This window comes from Eulemur rufifrons, chromosome 1 (genome assembly GCF_041146395.1).
Source record: "Eulemur rufifrons isolate Redbay chromosome 1, OSU_ERuf_1, whole genome shotgun sequence".
In the NCBI taxonomy this organism is placed as follows: Eukaryota; Metazoa; Chordata; class Mammalia; order Primates; family Lemuridae; genus Eulemur; species Eulemur rufifrons.
In genome coordinates this window covers 42,381,878-42,404,040 of record NC_090983.1, presented here as the reverse complement: position 1 = coordinate 42,404,040, position 22,163 = coordinate 42,381,878, and the positions used below count along the sequence as shown (strand labels likewise).

General features: G+C 33.4%; 1 protein-coding gene across 1 annotated transcript in view; it reads right to left on the bottom strand.

Moving 5' to 3' along the window:
• The window catches only part of CALCRL (calcitonin receptor like receptor), a 38,051-nt gene extending 37,687 nt beyond the window's left edge, over nt 1-364 (bottom strand). The window contains exon 1 of the mRNA XM_069469861.1: nt 311-364. Within this exon, the coding sequence (XP_069325962.1) occupies nt 311-364 (54 nt within the window). The remainder of the gene's footprint in view (nt 1-310) is intronic.
• Between the last annotated feature and the right edge of the window lie 21,799 nt (nt 365-22,163).

The following is a 22,163-nucleotide window of genomic DNA, read 5'->3' as shown; positions in this document are numbered from 1 at the left end:
TTTATCTACTATGTATGACTATACTATAACGCCATTCCATTGTTTTTAAACTCTCATAATTACTTTCCTCCGGTGTCTTGCACCTTTATATCCACTGATATTCCCCATTCTGATGCCCCTACTGTCTCATCATTCTATCCCTGTTAAAAAACTGAAAACAACCTGAAGGGAAATAAATTATTGCTGTGTTACCAAATATAATTAATTTATGTATTTAGTGACCGGTATAACTTTGTTGTTATTAACCTTTATCAATTATAGAAATACTGGAAGTGAAAATGGAAATAATTATAGATATTTTTATGCTTACCATAAAAAAAGGCAAAAGGAACAAAAAATACAGGATACACTTTTTCTCCATCATTAAAGCCAAAATGAAATATGTTATATAATATAAATCAAACTGTAATAGAAAATGAAAGAAATATAATTCATCAATATTCATGAAATAAATGTAGATGGTTCTCAACAATTTCTTTTTAAACTATACAATAATTTTACATTAAAGATTTGCTTAATAGTCTTATATACTACAAACGTTTAAGAGCATCATAGTTTAAAGTACTAATAAGCTTAAATACATTTTAATTTAATTAGACTTACAAACAGAAACAGTTCTTACATATATAATTTTAAGTAATTAGAAAACAATTTGCTTTCTTTGCCCTTACCAAAATTGAAATCAAACGATTAAAGTATCAAAATAAAGAGCTCTACGTGAACATAATAACATCAATTTTGGTAGCATATTTTACTATAAAACTTATCTTTATTTTCTGTAAGTATTAATCTCATTTTTAATTTTCTTTCTCTTTAGTGATTTAAGTGGGGTAATTGTTCTTGGACTAGTCTCTTGAGAATCAATATCCATACATCATAAAAATGTCTTTATAATTTAATAGAGATTATTCTTCAGTATGGAAAATCAAATTTTTTTAAATAAGAAAATAAAAGATTCCCTAAGAATTATCTAAATTGTTGAAATAAGTTTACAAGAGACAAACAATATCAAATAAGTATTTCTGTTTAAATATTTCTAATAGTAGATAAAAATTCTGAGCTAATGAAAAATGGTCTCAAAGTGCCACCCACTAGCTTACTAATTAATTATAAGAGATAAATATTGCCAGGGTAAAGTTCCTAATGCTTACTCCCTGTAATGTCCAGAACCAACCTACTCTGATATATTGTCATAGTATAGCCATAAAATATAGTATTCATTTAACTGAATATGTAAAAATTATATTTTAAAGGAGACAAAAAATTCCAATAAATAGACATTTACCATTGAACTATGAACTTAGATTTAATTCTGTTAAGAAACCAGTCATGACTTTTATTATAGGACTAATGTCAGAAAAAGAATTTTTAAGACTTTTTCCATAGATTCACATGTTTTGTTTATCATTTTTATGATTACATGCAACAAAAGCACACCATTAATCATCACGTAGAATCGATGGCATTGCTTGCCCTCAGCAATGACTCACCCAGAATCAGCTTTTCTTTTGAACTGCAGCAATCTTCCAAATATTGTTTTCTCTTCTATCAGCTATCCTGGGTTTTTATTATTGGTAATCTTAAGAAAAATATAAGCAAAATATCAGGAAGCATTGTATTAATATTAAATATAGAAAATAATGTTGCAATAGATGGAATACAATGAATCAAGGTTTCTGCAATTCAGTCATTAATAAGTTGATATTTTAGTTTTTATTTCATTTTACCATGAGAAAATCTAATTTCCCAATACTTACATGTACAATTGTCTCCAGACTCAAATCACATTTTCTCTTGGATCATATTCGACATTGACTTTAAGAATTTCTTAAATCCAGAGGTCATGACCTGAAATATTGATTGATATAATAATTTAATATTATATTAGTGAACAAAAATTATTTCAATGATAAATTAAAAACTTCAAAGTAAATACTTCTACTAAAATCATATTTTTATTAAGCTATTCCAAGTTTTAAAATTCTCTTTTGCTGACAACATATTTGCCTTAGTAATAGCATATTCACTGCCTGTAATGTTTCAATATAAATTATAGATATAAAATGAGAACAAATTTAGTCTATAAATGTAGATGTTTTCTGTGATTAAATTATTTTAAAAGAGTGATTATGTTGTTTTCACACAAAAAAGTTGAATTTTAGACATTTACATTTCTTTCATAGGACTGCCAAAATGTTTTCCTTATGCATTTATAATTTAAGCAAATGTCTCTATATTTATCATATCTATGTGCATATAATTCTATAAACATTCTAAATTATAAAATTATACTGCCTTTAAAAATAAATTAAAAAAAAAATCTTCTCACTGGAGCTTTATCATCCAATATCTATAACATGGTGAAAGAAAGGTTTTTGTACACATTTTTGTTCAAGAGAGTTCAAAATAGTTACAGATATAGTATAACTCCTAAAAATTTCCTTATCATATGAATGATAAAGAATAAAAAGTTAAAGCAATTTAAAATTCATCATTAGATACATCTCTTATATGCATGTTTTCCCCTGAAACTAGGGGATGATATTGGACACTTTATCTATTTGTTGTGATCATTAAATATTTTGACTGGGTCATGGAGTCCTGACAGTTCTTGACTCATGGTATACTCTTAGCCAAGTTTTATTTGCCATGTAATTTAATATAACATAATAGAATGCCAATGTATCTATCTTTATTTGTTACAGTAACATAAACATTTACTTTATAGATTCTATATACAAATCACATATGTTTATGCACAAATATACTTTATCTTAAACTTATTTTTTAAACAGTGTCTCATTTTTTATAATTATTCATTTTACAAAATTATATCATTTAATCCATAACTAAATATGGAAAGGTAATTTATTTTTGTATTCACTATCTTAAATAGGAAAAACTGCTTTTGCAAATCACTGATTATTTGGTGCTTAACATAGTACCTGACACAAAGTGAGTGCTCAAAAAAGTTTTGCTAAAGAAATCAGAGATTAAAATACTGATTGATTAATATGGCTTTAAAGTTTCTTTCTTTCTAATGGACTAATTTCTTTCTTTCCGATTGGCTGCTCTTTATACATATATTTTCTCATAATTTTTCTCTATTATGCCTTTAATCATCATGAGTTTTTCTCTTAGTAAGAATTCAGCAATATGGTAACAATTTAGTGTAAGCAGCTTGACTATTTTCTCCCTAAATATGTAGAAACCAATGTAGCAGGTGTTACATTTCTAAGTTACCACATTTTTCTATTTAGAATTTAAAGGACAGTATATATTAGAAGAGTTACAAAAAATTCCAAACCAGTTATGTATAGCAACCCTTTTTCAGATATATTTTACTTAAATATTTCGTTATAATTTTATTATAAATATTTGTTTTCCATTAAGTGCAGAAACATCAATTTTCATTTATTAAGGATGCTTGGGACATGAGGTAATCTAACTGAATATTTCACTTAAGTAAATTTTAAAAAACTAGAATATGATAAAAAGTCTTTTGAATTAAACTATATTTGAATCTTCCTTTGAATAACTTTCTTTATATAATCATTATTGAACTGCACTATTATTATTAGTTATGTAATAGCTCTTGCTGATATGGTTTGTTTTTTAAAAAATTTGTTTTTACCTGATATGATATGGTTTTTTAAAGTCAGAAACCATGTCTTATTTTTCTTTGCATACTTTGTGACTGGCATTTAATGAACATTTACCACACACATGAATCAATAAATGAATAAGATAATGAACCAATAAAGTACTTTAGGATCCTAAAGTCACAATCAAGAACACTGATCATAACTATTACTCATCATTTCTTATATTAGAAGGTTTTAGATAGTGCTTGAATCTGTACTGATAATGAAAATGGGGGCAGAAAATGTCAGCATGTCTACTTTCTTACGAAATAAAATCCTGAAAACAATTCAGTTTTGAAGTTTGTGATTATTAGGACGTTGAATAAACAGTAGTTTACTATACTAAATTTAGAATCCATAAAAGTTAAGCCAAATAAAAAATATTGGTAGTCTATATTTAAAACATTGGTAGTTCATATTTTTCCATATAAAAGTATATATAAACATGCAAATGAAAATTTAAATAAATATTATTCTCTTTGAAAGTCAAATAGGTTTTACAAATAATGCTTTGATGATTTACACATGAGTCAGGATTAAATTACCTTTCATATGTACATGGGCTGAACAAATTGTAGAGGAAGTGCTTCAAAAAACACGTTTGGAGTTTTTCCAAATCCAACATATTTGAAAATCATTTCACCCAACACTACAGTTATTTTTGTTGCTTATCTAATAGACTTCAAAATCACAGTTCCAAAAAGTATATGAGTGAAAGATCTCTTAGTGGTCACTAAGTTATCCTGTCACCAGTAATTAAAGAGGACTTTATTCAACTCACAACATATGGTTCTACTTTTTCAGCTTTCCTTCTTCACCCTATTCCATAGTGACCTGGAAAATGTGCTACTAGGAACAAGACTGCATTTTGCATTGTGTATACTTATGGCACTCCTGATAAAAGGGGTGGGTCTGTGGCCCCTGGGTTTATCAAGGATGGAGCAGCAAGTTTGAGTGGCAGTCATTTAAACGCATAGTGGATACCTGTATTCTTCATGAAATCCAGCAATATCAAATTTATTTGGTAATCCAATTCACTTGAGTTATCTGCTTTACAAAGGACTTATCAAAGTTTCCTTGCCAGCAGACACACATAGTGAGTGGTAGTTACAGAGGAATCACCATTTCACTAAGAGTTCTTTAGTTCAATAATAGATGGATCATGACTGGGTATGAAGAAAATGCCATTGCCAACATAGCTAAAGTAAACTTAGATTGAGTTTCTTATTGGTAGATGTAATGGCAAGATTGTTCTTAGGAGAGTATTTTTAACTGTAATCCTTGGTGTAGCTCATGGGTTCAACTCATTGGTTCTTTGTATACTTCCTCTAACTGGCTGATTCAGCAAGTGGTTCTTTCTTCTATATTTAGCTTTTTCCAAATATATCTTTGCTAAAATACAACTGATATTGACTGACTCAAGCTGTTAAGCAAATCATTTTGAATCTCTTTCAAATCTTATTAAATTATCTACTGACAACTGAACTACATGTTGCCTCATGAAATATAATAGTTTCCATGCAATTTTGGGGAGAGACCAAGTAAATAATGAAAAGAGGTCAAGTTAAGTGATTAAGTGTGCCAGTGGATTTTTCCACAAGTGCTAAGGTTTGTTTAGTAGGAAAAGTATTTCAGACTTGTGAAAGCTGAAATTTATACTCATAACTCAATTTGTAATCACAGTGGTACTAGTAGCAGTTAGTGACATTTTCTCTTTCTAGCTGCTAGTCTCATAGATCCTATAGGTGCTATTTTATTTTCTCTTCTCAAAATTAAAGTCTGCTACTAGAAGTCAGATACTTTTCTTTACAAGTAGAATTTTAGAAAATGCTTATTTATAAATATTCCTCATATTTTTGCTCCCAACATCTTCAACATTAAAATAAAAATGATTTATTTCATTACAGAATGAACTTTGAGAAATAATGTCTTAAAACTTCAAATAACTTTTGAAATATAACTGCCTAGTCACTCAAGACTTTATGTTACTTACCATTCTGGTTTCATTTCTTAATACCATCATACCCTACAAGACAATTATTCACAGACTCCCATTTCCAAGGCCATAAATTTTAAAAAGGCAATCTTGTTGGAATACAGAAGTGTAAAAGCATTGTTTTATTCTATATAAACATTAGAAACCAATATGTCTTAATCAATACTAATTTATCAGAACAGAAAAACATAAATCCTGTACATGCATACCAGTGACCTGCAAAACTGCTTATTTTCTCAGATTTTTATTATTCTTACACATACTTTGCATTAATTTATGTTTCTTTATAATACTTCTTATTTCTAGTTGAGTCACCTAACCCTAATATTAAAAGTGTATGTTTATTCCAAGATTAAGGAAATAAAAATAACTTTCCTCTTCTACTTCTCTATCTCTGATCTTAGATTTTTACAGGCCCTAAGCCATATTTTTTTTCATTTATTTATCCAGTCATAATAAAGTTGGCTAACAGAAGCATTTCCCACACGTATCTTATTTGCCATAAGTAATCTGAACCTTTGCTTGAGCAAAGTTGATTTGTGTCCTATTCAATACATGCTTTCCATTACTTATGACATATTAAATAAGCTAACTTCCCCTAAATCAAAACAAGGAAAAGGTACTTTTCTCTAATCCCAATATTCCATACCTGTATGGCAAATGGAAACTTCCTTCTGTCATTCTACACAATCTAGAATAGCTTGTGTCACCGAGTGCAAGCTATTCTAGACGTCCGAGTGCAAGAGCTGGGTTAACTTTAATTTTTTCCTCACTGTTTATTTTTGGCAAAACCTGTCTTTGTACTAGAATTGTTATTGTAAGTTATTATCTTTACTTCCAAAAAAGTGAGAAAGAAATGACAGTGTAAGGTTTTAATGCCTCACCCGAACCTGGCCTGGAATGTTCCTCACACTTTTAATATATAAAGCATCAAGAAAACTAAAATATAAAGAAGCTTGTCTTTCCTAAGGATCTGTTACTGATATAAGAAACTCAAATGATATGTCCTTTTTATGATGTAATTTGGGGACTGCATTATTATTTAAGCTATTGAGTGAACAGGTACCAAATCACTGTAGTATAAACCAGTGGTCCTCAAACTGTGGGTTTCTGGGCCACCTTCACCAGCATCACCACCAAAACTTGCTGAAAATATTAGAATGGGCAGGCCCCACCAAAGACTCTCTGAATCAGAATCCTTGGGAGAATAACTTGGGAATCTGTATGCTTAATAAGCACCCAAGTAAATTTTTGGCTTGTTAAATTTGGGGAAGCAAAATATAATTACATCACCCTCAATGGACTATGCTGAAACCTGAACACTCTTGTATTTCTTTGTCACTAGGTACTGGCCAGACTATTTTTAAAGAGCTGCTAAGTATAAATCAAGCAAAATATTCTACAGCATTCTCAGACATAATTAATGTCTCAGAACTCCCAGAGCAAGTTATTCAAATATCTATTTTAAAACATATCATGTCATCTTATAATTATTTCTTTGTATGTCTGTTTCTGCCACAAGATTGTGAGCACAGTATGAATAGGGCAGGGAGCATATCCATCTCCACGGCTGCAAATCTGTGCTGAGTGATGGCATAAAGAGGGTATATAGGAAATATTTTCTTAAGTAGATTACTTAGAAAATGAATTTAATCAAGTTGAAGAAACCTGGTGTTTTTAGGTATTCTTAATCCTTCCAAGCATAGTACAATTTTCTGAGTCATTAACAACAACAACAACAAAAAATTGCCTGGATTCCACTCCAAAAGACTCTGATTTAGTTCATCTTGATATGGGCCCAGGGATAAACACTTTTTCAAGTTTCCCACGTAATTCTAATATACAGTTAGGGTTGAGAACCAGTGGCATAGATAGAAGGATCACAGAGCAGGCAAAATAATAGGCACCCAAACATTTCCGTGCCCTATTTCTCAGAATCTGTGATTAGAGATATGTTTCAGGTTATATATCTTAAAAAAGAAAGATTATTCTAGATTATCATGAATTATTTGGGTAAGCCTAAATTTATAACTTGAGGTCTTAAAAATAGAAGAGGAAGGGTGAAGCGTCAGTCAGAGAGATGCAGCAAAAGAGGAAGCAGAAGAGATCCGGAAACATAAGAAAGAGTTGGCCCACTGTTGCTGGCTGTGATGTGGGAGCCCACAGGCAAGGACTGGAAAGAGACCTCAAGAGCTCAGGGTGTCCCGCAAGCTGACAGTCAGCAAATTGGGACTTCAGTCCTACAACCATAAGAAATTAAATTCTGCCTACAATCTGAAGGAGTCTGAAAGCAGATTCAACCCCAGAGCCTCCCAAAGAGAAGACAGTTCTGCCAGTACTTTGATTTTGCCCGTGCAACACTTGAAACTGAAGTCATGCAGGGAATTTCCCCCTAAAGGTGGCTCCCAGGTATAATGAGTATTTTGAACTAAAAAACCATTAGAGATCAGCAGGCTTTAGAAGAGACTTTTTCCCTAACTACATAACGACAGGACAGACCCACCAAGGAGAATAATTGTCCTTGTTCCCCTGCTTGTTATCTCTTCATCCATTGTGGGAAAAAAGACCAGGAATGTAACCACACCTGAGCAGACCCCTTTACAAGACAAGGTCTGGAAGGATCATTTAAATTCCAAGAAAACTATTTACAAGTTAAACTCCAATCGAATCATTCTCCCCGGTAATCATTTATTGCCCCTCAATAGAATTCTCCCCTCTCCTTCCATAACCTGTTCTACCAGGATTAAGCCTCTCTTCTTTCTGTAACCTCAAGAGGGTATGGAAACTTCCGGATCCCACTGGGCACTCTATGATTATCCTTGTGTACACAGTAAATAAATTTGCAATCCCTTTCTCTTATTAATCTGATTTACTCTGAGTTGATTTTTCAGCAAACCTTCCAGGGGCCAAATGGGCTTAGTCTCTATGAAACAAAGAAACCAGCCAAGCCCACAAAACTTCTGACCTATAGAACTGTGAGATAATAAATGTGTGTTGTAAAGGTACTAAGTTGGTGGTAATTTGTTGCAGCTAGGATAGAGAAGCAGTACAAATCGTTACCTGATCAAAAGTTATGTTTTCCCATCAAAGCCCCCAAAGTGGCAAATTTCTGCTTCTCTACTAGCCAGTTATTCCTCTCAACCTTAGATTATATTCATCATAGTGCGAGATCATCTCATTAGCTTGCAGTGCTTTTTCCAAGCTGATCCTAAATTACTGTGTAATTTCGAGAATATCAATTCAACTCTTTTCTTGTTGGTTTAGTTAACTAGAAAATGAATGTTGAACGTGATCTTTAATCTAGCTCTTTTTTATTGCATGCTTGTCAGAATTTTTTTTTTATTTGTTCACTTTTTCTATGCTTTAATAAATCTTTTGCATAGGTAAATACATTTAGTTAGAGCTGTAAGACAACATGGCAACAGACAAGAAATAGTCGTTCTGAAGCTTTTCCAAATAACTATATTGAGGAAACTCTTGACTAAATGTTACCTTCAGAAATACCCAAACCCCTTCTACTCATACCTAAAACAATCTGTGTAACCTTCAACTTTCAATAAAATCATTTTATAGTAATCTTGAACATCTTATACTCTTTAAAGCATTACTTTAAAAACAGAAAATTCTCTAATTCTACAAATAAATAGCCAATGTTATTGCACGTGAGCTTAAGAATTTAAAATTGTTTCCATTAGTTCAATCATTAATTTCTAAAGTAAATCAATACAATCTGGGGGTGTAACTACTTTTTTTATAGAATGGTCTTGGTAATTAAAATATTTTAATATATGATGTAAAGATAATTTCTAATATTGGGGACCTGGTTACAAAACTTTCTCCAAACTCAGAAGAAAGTAAGGCTATTGTAACACAGTGAGCTCTCAGTTATCTAAGCTAATCAAGGGGCCATTAAGGCAGGTGACTCAAGTAGGAATCTAGCTTGTCTGGGAACCATGGTCTTGCCCCTGACTCCTGAGATCCTTGGGGTCTTAAGAGGCAGGGCTCCTCAAGCAGCCCTTTCTCAAGGACCTTAACTACACGCTTTCCAATCAGCCCTTCTCACTGCTCAGGCCATGCTGACATTGAAGGTACCAACCTCTGGACAGGGGCCACAGTCCACACAAGCCCTGTAGCAACAGTATGGTACCTGACGGATAGGACATTTGGTTAAGGGGAAATAAAGGCACTTTTAGGAGGGATCTCTAAGGACCAAGGTGATGAGAGCTTTACTCTGTAAGATGTAACAATGACAAAAGAATATTAAAATCTAAGGCTGCACAAGGCATTAACAGCAGTGATCTTTCTTAGAAATGTTACAATCTTTGACTAAAGTCAAAGAAGCATAATTTGAAACTTTAGCTCTTGAAATACTTGAAATGCTCTCTGAGCTCTCTCAGGTGATTTCCTAACCTGAAAATGTGTGTAGAAGTAGTGGCTATTTCATTAAATTTCATTAAATACAAGGTCGACGTGACTTGTAAATGAGATAATGCCAACTAATCCCTGGCACAATCAATGCTGCCTATAATTTTTATCATAACTCATCTTGTTGGATAATTTTAAGTGTTAAATTACGTGGTAGATATAAAGAACCTGCCCCACACTAAGTATAAAATAAGCATTAACTATTGCTAATGTCTATATCACTTTATAATTCCGTTAGCCATGGCAATGATAATCTCAGCTGAATCAACCAGGTAAATACAGCATGCAAATTTAAGTAACTTGGCCAAGGTCATTAAGATGCTTAGGGCCGACTCCAAGTGCAGAACTCAGACTCTCTGATCCTAAATTCTGGGCCCTTTGCTCTATATCATACTGACTCACAGAATGGAGTCATTTACTTCCATAATTAAGGTTTAAAAAGTACAAGATACATTTCTAATTTGCTTATTCAGTTATTTTGCTTAACCATCCAACTTTCTCATGGTATTTTACTTCTATTCATAAAACACATTTATGCTTTTTCCCCCCACATGATTTCTTCTTTTAATTCCTTTTCTTAGTGATATTGTCGTACTTGCTTTTTTAAAAAAGAAAAAAAGAATTTCCATTAGTAAATGGCTTGAAAACTCACACTTGCTATCCTGGTAAAGCATGAGAATAAAAATCACACGTATTGTCTCACTTTTGAGCAGTTAAAATGCATTTTCAATGAAGAAATATTTCTTTGAGAAATTCAATTGTCATTCTGCACTATTTATTGAGCATCTGATTTCACCTAGTTTGGTACAGAGATAGAAGTCAGATGAAAATTAAGGATCCTGCCTGGCCACTTACATATTTCTCCAGTTGGAGAGAAGTAATCTTATGCTGATTTTAGAGGCTTAGTTCACTGATTTTAAATGCTAACCATAGAATTCACTCATGAGGGTCTAAAGAAGGATAATTTTACCAACATTTAAAACAGGAAGTTAGCAGTCCTGATCTCAGACCTCCCCCTGTCATTCAATTAGCTTGGGCAAGTGCCATACCTTCCCAGGTGTCTCACTTGTAAAACAAGGAATTAGGATAAAAGGAATTTCAATCTTGGGTAAGCGTTCAAAATTTACATAAAAAGGAAAAAAAATGATTGGTACATAGGAAAAGTTTTTGTTCAAGATAACCTAAACCCAAAATACCCTTGAAACCAAGTGCCTCCTGACACTGCTTTTTGTTTTGTTTGTTTTTTGGTTATATTTGTGATTCAGGAATACCTTCCTTAGGTCTCCTATAACCAATAGCCCAAGAGAGTTGGAATTTGAATCTAAGACACTAAAAAATGGAATTTGGCTAAATCATTTTTCTTTTATTAAATGGGAATTCAAGGAAAAGATATCTGAGCAAAATTAAAAATCACTGAGCTTACTTTCACCTCTTTACATACTTCCTCTTTTGAGAAATATTCTTACTTTTGAAAGGCCATTTGGGGAAACTCTAGTTTTCTCTTTTCCATTGCAGAAAGTCCAAATTAAAAAAAAGCAAATATACTTCTCCATTAGCCCTCTTGCCAGACTTCTCAGAATGGCATCTAATCAGTTCATCTAGCCCAAGCTAAACTTACTACCATCATCATTGCAATAGCCTTAATGCTCCTGGGAATGGAAACCACTGATTTCTGAATTTGGGCTACATTGGGTTTTTATCTTCTTTGCAGTGAACAGAATATGAGTTAGCTAAGCAATTTAAAAGTACAGAATATAAGAAATCATATGACACATTAAGAAATAATTTAAAAATGCAAAAATTCAGCAATCAGTGAAATAAAAAAAAATTATTACATTTAATTCATCAGAATTTTATAGATGACCTAATATATATAAACACATCTAATAGCCAATTATTAAAAATCAATAAAAATTCACAAAAACTTCCAGAAAGTATTTTATTTTTGAAGAGTTAAATTTAATTACTATTAAAGTCCAAGAAAGCATATATTTTTAACATTGTCTCATTAATGATACAATTTTCCTTTTTCCAGGTAGATACTGAAATAAAGGAAGTAGCACCCAATGATATTTAATAATTAGCATAATAAAAGGACCACGTGTGATACCAGTTACAAGGAAAGGCAGTAGTTGGACTGATAAATATGAGTTAGACTTCCTAAGGTTAAAATCCAACTCAGTCACACACTAGCAAGTTAAACAACTTCTGTAAGAATAGTATTCTCATCTGCAAAATGGTTTAGTTCCTAAACCAGAAAGCTATTACAAAAATAAAATGAGATAATGTTGATAAACTCCTTAGAACTCAATAAATGTTAGTTATTATAATAATGTCACATTAAAATTTTTAGAAACATAAGTAAGCTTATATGTGTTTTGATTTATTTGCCACAATTAAATAGCATTATAAGTGGAAAATTAACACTGTATTTCAAGGTGATGGTCAAATGAATCATGAGTTTTTTAATCTTCTGAAGAAATAATGTGATTATTTTTTATTTTGTCACTTAAGTAGTTATAGTAATATCAAATAAAGTAAGTATATTCCCAGATACGATGTCAATCTGGTTAATATAACTGTATATTTCCTAATACTGAGCCTATATAAAGATTTAGCAATCTTTTGTACACATTGTAATCAAATAGTGACATCTTAAAGAATATAGCATACTAAGCCATTTAAAAACAAAATAAAAAACCTCCCACATTTGACTTTAATTTTAAATTGACAATAGTAGCCTTTACTAATACTATACTGGAACAATAACAAAAAAACATTGACCCTATGCTTACTTGCTTGTTTAATGAACATTCCAGGCTTAACAGTTGAATAACTATTAAAGAGAAATAATGTTGTGATTAAGTTTGGGACTTCACTTTATACTTTGAAGCACTTACTCACGGGAATAATTTTCCCATTGTGGGCATAATTAGCCCTTTTCCGGTGATTTTGGTCACCCTCTTCTTATTTGAAAGAGGCAAGTGGCCAAATCTCAGTCCAATTAGTAAAAGGTGGGAGGGAGCCTGCAAAAAATGCTTTGTACTTGATGGAACACTCTCCCTTCAGTAGATCTAATGTGGAAAGAATTCATTGCTCAAAGGGCACAGAAACAAAACACATCTTTCCAACACTTTGGACTAAGACCTTTATACCTATTTCCACAAAGTCAGTAGTCAAGTTCTATGTGAAAACATGTTTTCTTCCACCAACAATAAAATTGGAAAATATATAAATTTGCTAGAATTTTAAGTTGCATAATAGTCCATGATCAAAGTTATAACGTTCTTGCTATATGAAGCTTTCTAATCTTTCTCAAAATAAAAGTTATATAGTATCTACTAGCACATCTCAACATTTAGAAAGCACAGGAACTCTGTTGATACTGTCTGTCTAACACATCGTCCCTTTTCTCTTGATAGGAACTTTCTTCCTATTGAGAATCCATTCCCTCTGGTTCAAGTGAGATCTCCCTCTTGGCCATTGAGGTAGAACCTGAATGAAATCCGGTCTGATTAGTACAGTCCTCAGATTTAGGTTGGCTTGGTAATGGACATGTGGTCCAAGCTATACCATAAGAAGTCTCTCTGGAACATTTCTATTAGTGCTATCAGAGAAACATTTTTCTTTTTGTTGAGGTTGAAAGGCAAGGAAGGCATGACTACTGGGCTATCCTCGTGCATCCTTCCTATCATGTGGAAAAAACAATTTCAAAAATGGAGCCAAAGAGGGGCAATCAGCTAAGAGCTGAGGATTAGTACAGAATCCTATGATGTTATTAGAGCCCTTGAATCTGGTCATATTTGAAGTCAGCTACAATCCTAGAATAGGAGGTACAGTGGAATGATCAATAAGTATGGAATAAGAAGGCTCTATTTTGCATTCTATGGGCTGAATATTCTTTGGTTAGTCACTTTGCTAGGCCTCAGTTTCCTGACCTGTAAAATGAGATGACTTCAAGTCCCTTTTTCATTATTTAATCTAAATATCTATAGATTATTTTCTTTTTCACCAAAGCAGGACATCATTATTCATACCAAAAGCACATTTCATGTCCAGCCATTAGAAGTTCAGAACTAACTTCTTTTATCCACCTACACCTGTGAAGTAATTTTTTCTCCTAAATCTGAAATAGACTTAGCAGTATATGCTCTTGGATAATCCACAACTAATGTGTGCCTGTGGCAAAATATTTCTATCCAGCTCAGGAAAGCAAATGCAACTCTTACATGAAAATATGTGAATAAATTTTTGTCACCTTAGGTTAGGCAATGATTTTATAGATATGACATATAAAACAAAAGTGGCAAAAAATAGATGAGCTAGACTAAATCAAAATTGTATATAAACTTTTGTGTACAAATGAAACCATCAAGAAAATGAAGAGACCACTCAGAACATGGGAAAAAATATTTGCAAATCATATATTTGATAAGGGACTTGTATCTAGAACATAGAAAGAACTCTTACTACTCAACAATAAAAAGACAATCCAATTTAAAAATGGGCTAAGCAGATATAGAACCAACCCAAGTATCCATCAACAGATGAATGGATAAAGAAAATGTGATATGTTTGCACAAGAAGAATACTATTTAGCCATAAAAAGAATGAAATCCTGTCATTAATGGCATCCTGGAAGAAACTGGAGGACATTATGTTAAGTGAAATAAGCCAGGAACAGAAGGATAAATGCCACACATTCACACTCATATGCAGAGGCAAAAAAGTTGATCTCATAGAAGTAGAGAGTAGAATAGTAGTTACTGGAGGACAGGAAGGGTGGAGGGGAGGGGTGATAGGAAGCGGTTGGTTAAAGGATACAAAATTAGAGCTAGATAAGAGGAATAAGTTCTAGCATTCTATAGCACTGTAGGGTGAATATAGTTAACAATAATTTATTATAATATTTACAAATTGCTAGAATACAAAATTTTGAATATTCCCAACACAAAGAAATAATAAATATTTGAAATCATGGTTATGCTAATTAGCCTGATTGGATCACTACACATTGTACGCATAGAAATATCACCATATACTCCATAAATACGTACAATTATTATGTGTCCATTTAAAAAAAATTTTAAATGGGCAAAGGGTCTGACAAATGACCAATAAGCATATGAAAAAATGATCAATATTATTAGTCATTAGGAAAATGCAATTCAAAACCACAATAAGATACTACTTCATACTCACTAGGATAGCTGTAATAAAAGAGACAGACAATAACAAGTATGACAAAGGATGTGGAGAAATTATAACCCCCACGCACTGTTAGTGGGAATGGAATGTAAAATGGTACAGACACTTTGGAAAACACTTGAGTAATCTTTCTAAATGTCAAACATTTACCATATGACCCAGCAATTTTACTTCTAGGTATATACTCAAGAGAAATGAAAACATATGTCCAAACAAACACTTGTATGTGAATGTTCTTAGCATCATTATTTTTAATAGTTGAAAAGTGGAAACAGTTCAAGTCTCCACCAGTTGGTGAATAAATAAACAAAATATGATATATCCATACAATGGGATACTATTTGGCAATAAAAAGAAAGGAGTACTAATGCATGCTATAAGATGGATAAACCTTGTAAACATTATGCTAAGTAAAAGAAGCCAGTCAAAAAAGACACATATTGTACAATACTATTTATATAAAGAGGCCAGAATAAGCAAATCTATAGAGATAGAGAGTAGATTAGTAGTTGCCTAGGACTGGGGGAGAATGGCAATGGGGAGTGATCGCTAATGGTTACAGAGATCCTTTTAAGGATGATGAAAGGGTTCTAAAATTAGATTGTGGTAATGATGGCATAATCCTATGAATATGCTAAAACCACTGAATTGCACATTTTAAATGAGTAAACATTTATGGTACATGATTTATATCTTAATAAAGCTGTTTTTTAAAAAGCCAATGCATAGAAGGCATGTGTATCTAACAAAGAATTAATGCTGATCAAAACAGTTAGTTTCTTCTCTCTCTCTCCTCTCTCTCTCTCTCTCCTTTTTTAAGAAACAGATAACACTCAAATTGTAAAATAAAACACACTGACCAAAGAACCTGCCTAGCTTACATAGTATATCATGCATGTAAACTGAATTTGATATTATTTCATGTTCAACAACAACAATCTTTGATACATATAGAACTGTTCTGATTTGTACAGAAAAGCACATTTTTCTTAGAATTTGTTTTCAGAACCTATTAATACTTTTCAGTTCATGCACAAAACAATGGATTTATTTTGATAAACAGATTTTTATTTATAAAAATTAACTTCATGTATAGTTGAGGCAAAAGATCTAGTTATATACTTAAAATTTCCCTTAATTTTAGATAGGATTTATAATTGTTTATCTTCTTCTCTTGTCAGTCATTTCATTTCTAAAATTTTAAATTTTTTAATTTCTTTTTCACATAGGAGTAGAAAACTGGTAATTGACAAATAAAAATGTAAATATTTTTATTCCGTTTGTGACATATTTTAATTGGGTTATTTTGGACAACAACATCAAAGATACAAGAGAAATATTAGGAAGAATAAAAAAGAAAATATTAAACTTTGATTCATTTTTGGAAATTAAACTAGATTAGAAATTTTACATCCCAACTATTTCCCTTCTATGGAGCTATTATAAGGTGAAAGAAAAATGCATGAAGGGCCGGGCGCGGTGGCTCACGCCTGTAATCCTAGCACTCTGGGAGGCCGAGGTGGGCGGATCGTTTGAGCTCAGGAGTTCGAGACCAGCCTGAGCAAGAGCGAGACCCCACCTCTACTAAAAATAGAAAGAAATTATATGGACAGCTAAAAATATATATAGAAAAAATTAGCCAGGCATGGTGGCGCATGCCTGTAGTCCCAGCTACTCGGGAGGCTGAGACAGGAGGATCGCTTGAGCTCAGGAGTTTGAGGTTGCTGTGAGCTAGGCTGACGCCACGGCACTCACTCTAGCCTGGGCAACAGAGTGAGACTCTGTCTCAAAAAAAAAAAAAAAAAAAAAAAAAAGAAAAATGCATGAAGGATAAAAAGGAGAAATAGAGAAAAGAAGGAAGGAGGGAAGGAAAAAAGAGAAAAATCAATGTGTCTCAAGTAAATGCACAATTTATTTTAAATTAACTCCTGTTATTTTTATAAAAAAGTAAATACAATTTTATATACAGAAATTTGTTTATCTACAATGTTTCAGTTTCTTACAACTATTAAACATGAGTCCATCGTGGTAATTTTGATTATCTTCATTTATTTATTCATTCAAACATATTTATGTAAAGCCTAATATGTTCCAAAAGTTATGTTAAGTTCTGGGGATCCAGAAATGCTATGATTTCTACTCTCAGAGATAGTTAAAACCTTGCAGAAGAAGAAAGACATTTACAGATGTAGATAATAATAAAATGTTAGTCGATAAATATTTTTAGTGTCTAACTGACCAGATGGAATGATGCATTTCACATGGGGCAAGTATGTGTGTGAGAGTGTGTGTGTGTGTGTGTGTGGTGTGTGTGTGTGTGAGAGAGAGAGAGACTGAGAAAGAGGGGGGGTGGAGAGAGAGGTCTACATGGAGAAAATGACATTTATGTGGAATTTGTAGTGCCAGGTGCTTGAGAGATGCAGAGTACATGAGTGACGAGTCTTTCTGATAAGACAAGGAAGCAAATTAAAGATGGTCTCTTTTGTCGTATTGAGGAGTTTTGATTTAATGCTCTAGGACAGAGATTTTCATTTTGAATACCCACTCTGATTTACTTGTAGTGGCAACCAGACTGCTGTACTAAGCAGTGTTAAAGTTAGTCTAGACTTGTGAGAATGAGTCCTCCGATGCATTAATGATGTCTGCCATGGGCACCATCCTGAGAAAGAATGATATGTATTCCATATATTTGCTAACCCTGTTGCAAAAAAAAAAATAATAATAATAATAATTGAGGAGGAGTTAAGAAGATGATCAGTATGACAAGATTTTCATTTTATAAAGTAGGAGGATAAATTCAAAGATAGAGGCGGGAATAGTTGTAGAGAGACAAGATAGAATTCTACTGCAGAGACTTCTAAGCAAGTAAGGCAAGCATATAATCATGAGAACTGGAACTAAGAATAACAACAATGAGGCTGGAGGGCGCTATGGATTGAATGTTTGTTTCACTCTGAAGTTCGTATGTTGAAGCCCTAATCTTCAATATGATGGTATTTGGAGGAAGATCTTTGGGAGGTAATTGAGCATCGAGGAAGTTATGATGGTGAAGCTGCCATGATGAGATTAATGACCTTATAAATAGAAGAAGAGACAGGAGGGCTTGCTATGCATGCATGCACCAAGGAAAGACCATGTGAAGACACAACCTGGAAGAGGCCCTTCATCAATAATCTAACCATGCTGGCCCCTGCTCTCAGACTTGCAGGCTTCAGAACTGTGAGACATTAACCTTTTTTGTTCAAGCCATCCAGTGTATGGTGATTTGTATGGCGGCCTGGACTGACTGAGATGGAGAGAAATATTTAACAGACAGAGATATTAAAAGGGTTTCTTCTATAAAGATATGAGAACTTAGCATGTGTAAGAAATCTAAAAAGATTCCTAAAATTCTATCATGGATATCTAGGTTGATTCCAATCACTAATATAGGGATTACAGCAGAAGAAAGAGGGATAGTGGGAAAATATCTGACAGTGGTTGAGACATCTTGAATAAAAAAGTGTTCAAGATTGTCTACATAGTTCTGGAGATCAGCAAAGGAGGGCCTTGAAATAGAAAGTTCACACCTATCATCGTATAATACACCAGTAGGTAAAGAAAGGTGACAATTTGTCCAGAAATGCTGTCTATAAATGAGAAGGGAGAAGACGGTATATTCTAAGAAATGTGTGCTTGAATTAAATTAGAGCACAATTCAAAGCATTAGTGTTGAAGGCACTCAAAGTAAGTAAGAAGGTGTGTTGGCAGAAGACAGAGGGTAGCGCTTTCTAGGGACAAGGAACTAGAAATACAAACGCACAAGTACAGAAATGAGCAGGGCTGTGTGAGTCAAGGTAAAGGAACAGGCACATTAAATTCTTCGGGAAATTAATGAGTGGAAACCTGGATAGGATATGTGATTGGAGGCATTAGCTAGACGCAGTTCCATGATGCACTCTATGAAGCACTGTAACTTTACACATAGCAAACACAGCTTATTTTTAATTATTTACTCCTGTGACTAAGTCTGGGTTGTAATTTAAAAATAGATTTTCCAGTGCAAAAGAAGTTGCTCAGGAAGGAGCTCCTTGCTGAATTAAGCTGTGCTTAAGTGAGAACTGCCGTTTAAGAACAACACGTTCCCTGTGAAGAAAGATGGCAAATCCATTTCAGTGAGCCTAACCTTTACGGAGTGCTATTATCAACTCAATTGTATGTTTTTTCCTGTTTCACAAACATGTTCCCAAAAGACTTTTAAAATAGCTTTCTTTCCTGCTAAATTGTTGTGCCAAGCACTTTTTCTGATTCACAGCCTTCGCTAGACCAGGATGTGTTAAGAAAAAAAAAATGCCCTGTCACGCTTGACAGGGTTTAATAGGCCTTAACAACGACAGTGAGACATTTTCTTAACCTGACTGCCCCCTTCCTCACTGAATATTAATTAAGACAGTACATTTCATCAAAATATAAAATACCCTGAAGAAACTAAAGAAGCAACATCCTCCAAAAAAGTCACCGTGTTAAATCAAGGCATCTAGTCACAAATCTGTCCACGAAAGGATTTTTTTTTTTTTCCTAACAAGGAGAAGAAAAAAATTCACCACAGAAAATAAAGCTTTTTTGTAAAGGTTAAAATAAAACAATTAAATCAATCATATGAAATGATTCTCTAGGTATCTAATAAGTGGCGTGTGTGTAAAAGCAAATAGCCACAACATCCTGAGGTCTGCCTTGGTCATTTCACAGTGAATCCCAGGCCTTGCTGGAGTACTTTGCTCAAACTGCAACTTGGCTTGTAGTGCTATGCATATCTGTCTTTCCGGTGAGGAGTTTCCCCACTAAAATGCCTTCTGAGCTGCAATAACAATGGCGATCTCAAAAGAAAAAAAAAAAAGATGAAAGTAAGTAAAAGACAAACAGCGTCCCATGGACACTTTGGTGGAGGAGGCTATGGCTGGACAGCTCACAAGAGGCTTTCTGGAGCAAGAGTCGATATAGTTATCTCAACATTTGCTGCTTTTGGCAGCAGATAATAACAATGAAAAATAATACCAATTGGGACTTATGTCGGGGGGAAAGAAAAGAACTGTAGAAAGCGAGATGCAGGGCAGAGAGCCCAGGTTTCTCGCATGGAACAACTCTGGGTTTGGATACCCGCTGCACTATTTGTTAACTTGAATTCAGGCAGAAACTTAACATACTACATTTACCTTGTTTCTGTAGCTATAATATGGGGAAAATACACATAGCAAAGGGATATTGTGGGGATTAAATGGAATAACCCACACATTCACCTATCACAACATCTGGGAAGTGACAATTGCTCAGTAAGTGATGGTCTCTCATTCCTTTGCAGAAGAAAGAGGATGTCTTGATTTGCTTTAATATGCCCCAGTTACAAGACTTGTAATTTTGAGTAAAATTACATGTGAACATTTAACAATGCCAACTTTTGTAGCTTTCTATAAGTGAGGGCTTTGTGGGCTGATGAACATGGACGGATTTTACCATATTCAAGAGTGGGTGACGATGAGCACTTGTCTCCAAAATGACTTGTTTTCTTATCAAAACTGCTTTTCTCTGTATATGCAACACTGCTGACCCTTGCTCCATTAGCCTGCGCCTTTTTAACTATCTATCAGCCCTCCCTTTTAAGATTAGTAACAAACACTCAAGTCTCTCTCATCTATTTTCATCATCCTGAGGACAGTGTTATTAAAGAGACGAAGTCTTTTATGCTTTGTCACAAACACACATTCTAAAAAGATTTCTGCATTTGCATTATCAACTCTTGGCTTTTATTTGCTTCATCAATTCCTAGATGAAGAAGAAAACCAGTGGAGCTGGAGGTGTCACATACATTACCTGGAAATAGCAGGGGGTTATTAGTTGGAGATAAATTGGTGTAAGGAAATAAAATGCAAATGGTTGAGGGAGAAAGAAAAGCCTGCAGCGATTAAGCTTAGGAGAAAGTTTGGTAGTTTGGAGGAATGGCTGCTGTGTTTCTGAGAGATACTTAGCATGCAAGAACTACGGAAATAACTTAAGAAAATTTGTCCTTATGAAGTACGCCTACCTGGACTATTTAAGGCCTGTGTATGTGTACCTTTGTGTATCTGTATGAAGATGTGTGTGTGTATGTTGCATATATTTAAATCATTTTGGACAACTTAGTGTTGCGTCTGTTAATATAAAATAGTACCAATATGGGCTGTGAGGCAGCTGGGCTTTATCACCTCATTGGTAGGATGCCTTGTCAAAATTTGACACCAGACCACTCCACCACCATCTTCAGTAAAACAAAACAAAACAAAATTACCTGATATGTGATGTGTGACCATCAAGTTTATCATCTAAAATGATTTTTAAGCTCAGAATAACTCAAATAATTTCTTGTTTTGTAATATTTAATATATTGGATTTAGTTCTTACTATTATAAAAATTATTTGTAAGAAAACATGTAGTTTTAAAAATTGGAATTTAATTCCTCAACTAGTACAGATGTATAGAATATTTAGTTAAAAATCTTAGGAGGGTTCCCTCTCTGCAAAGATGTGGGGTACCAGTTGGTGTGTAAAAAGAAAAGACAAAAAAAAAAAGGAATTGGGCTAACTTTCATTTATTTATTCATTTTTTTGTTTTCCTTGATGGTCTTTTTAACCAACCATTGCTGGTAATGCTGTAGCTGGTACTTAAAAGACCAATAAGTGTTTGAAAAAAGATGTGGTTTGGTCACCTTTTGCAGTGTGTACATGTTTGTGTATGCTTGTGTTTGTATATGAAGATGAGAGAGAGAGAGAGAGAGAGAGAGAGAGAGAGAGAAACAGCTAAAACTGGAAGACAGAAGACAGAAGGATAGTCCTTCCTGGTTTATTTCATATCAGAGATGGAGTGACTGAATCAACAT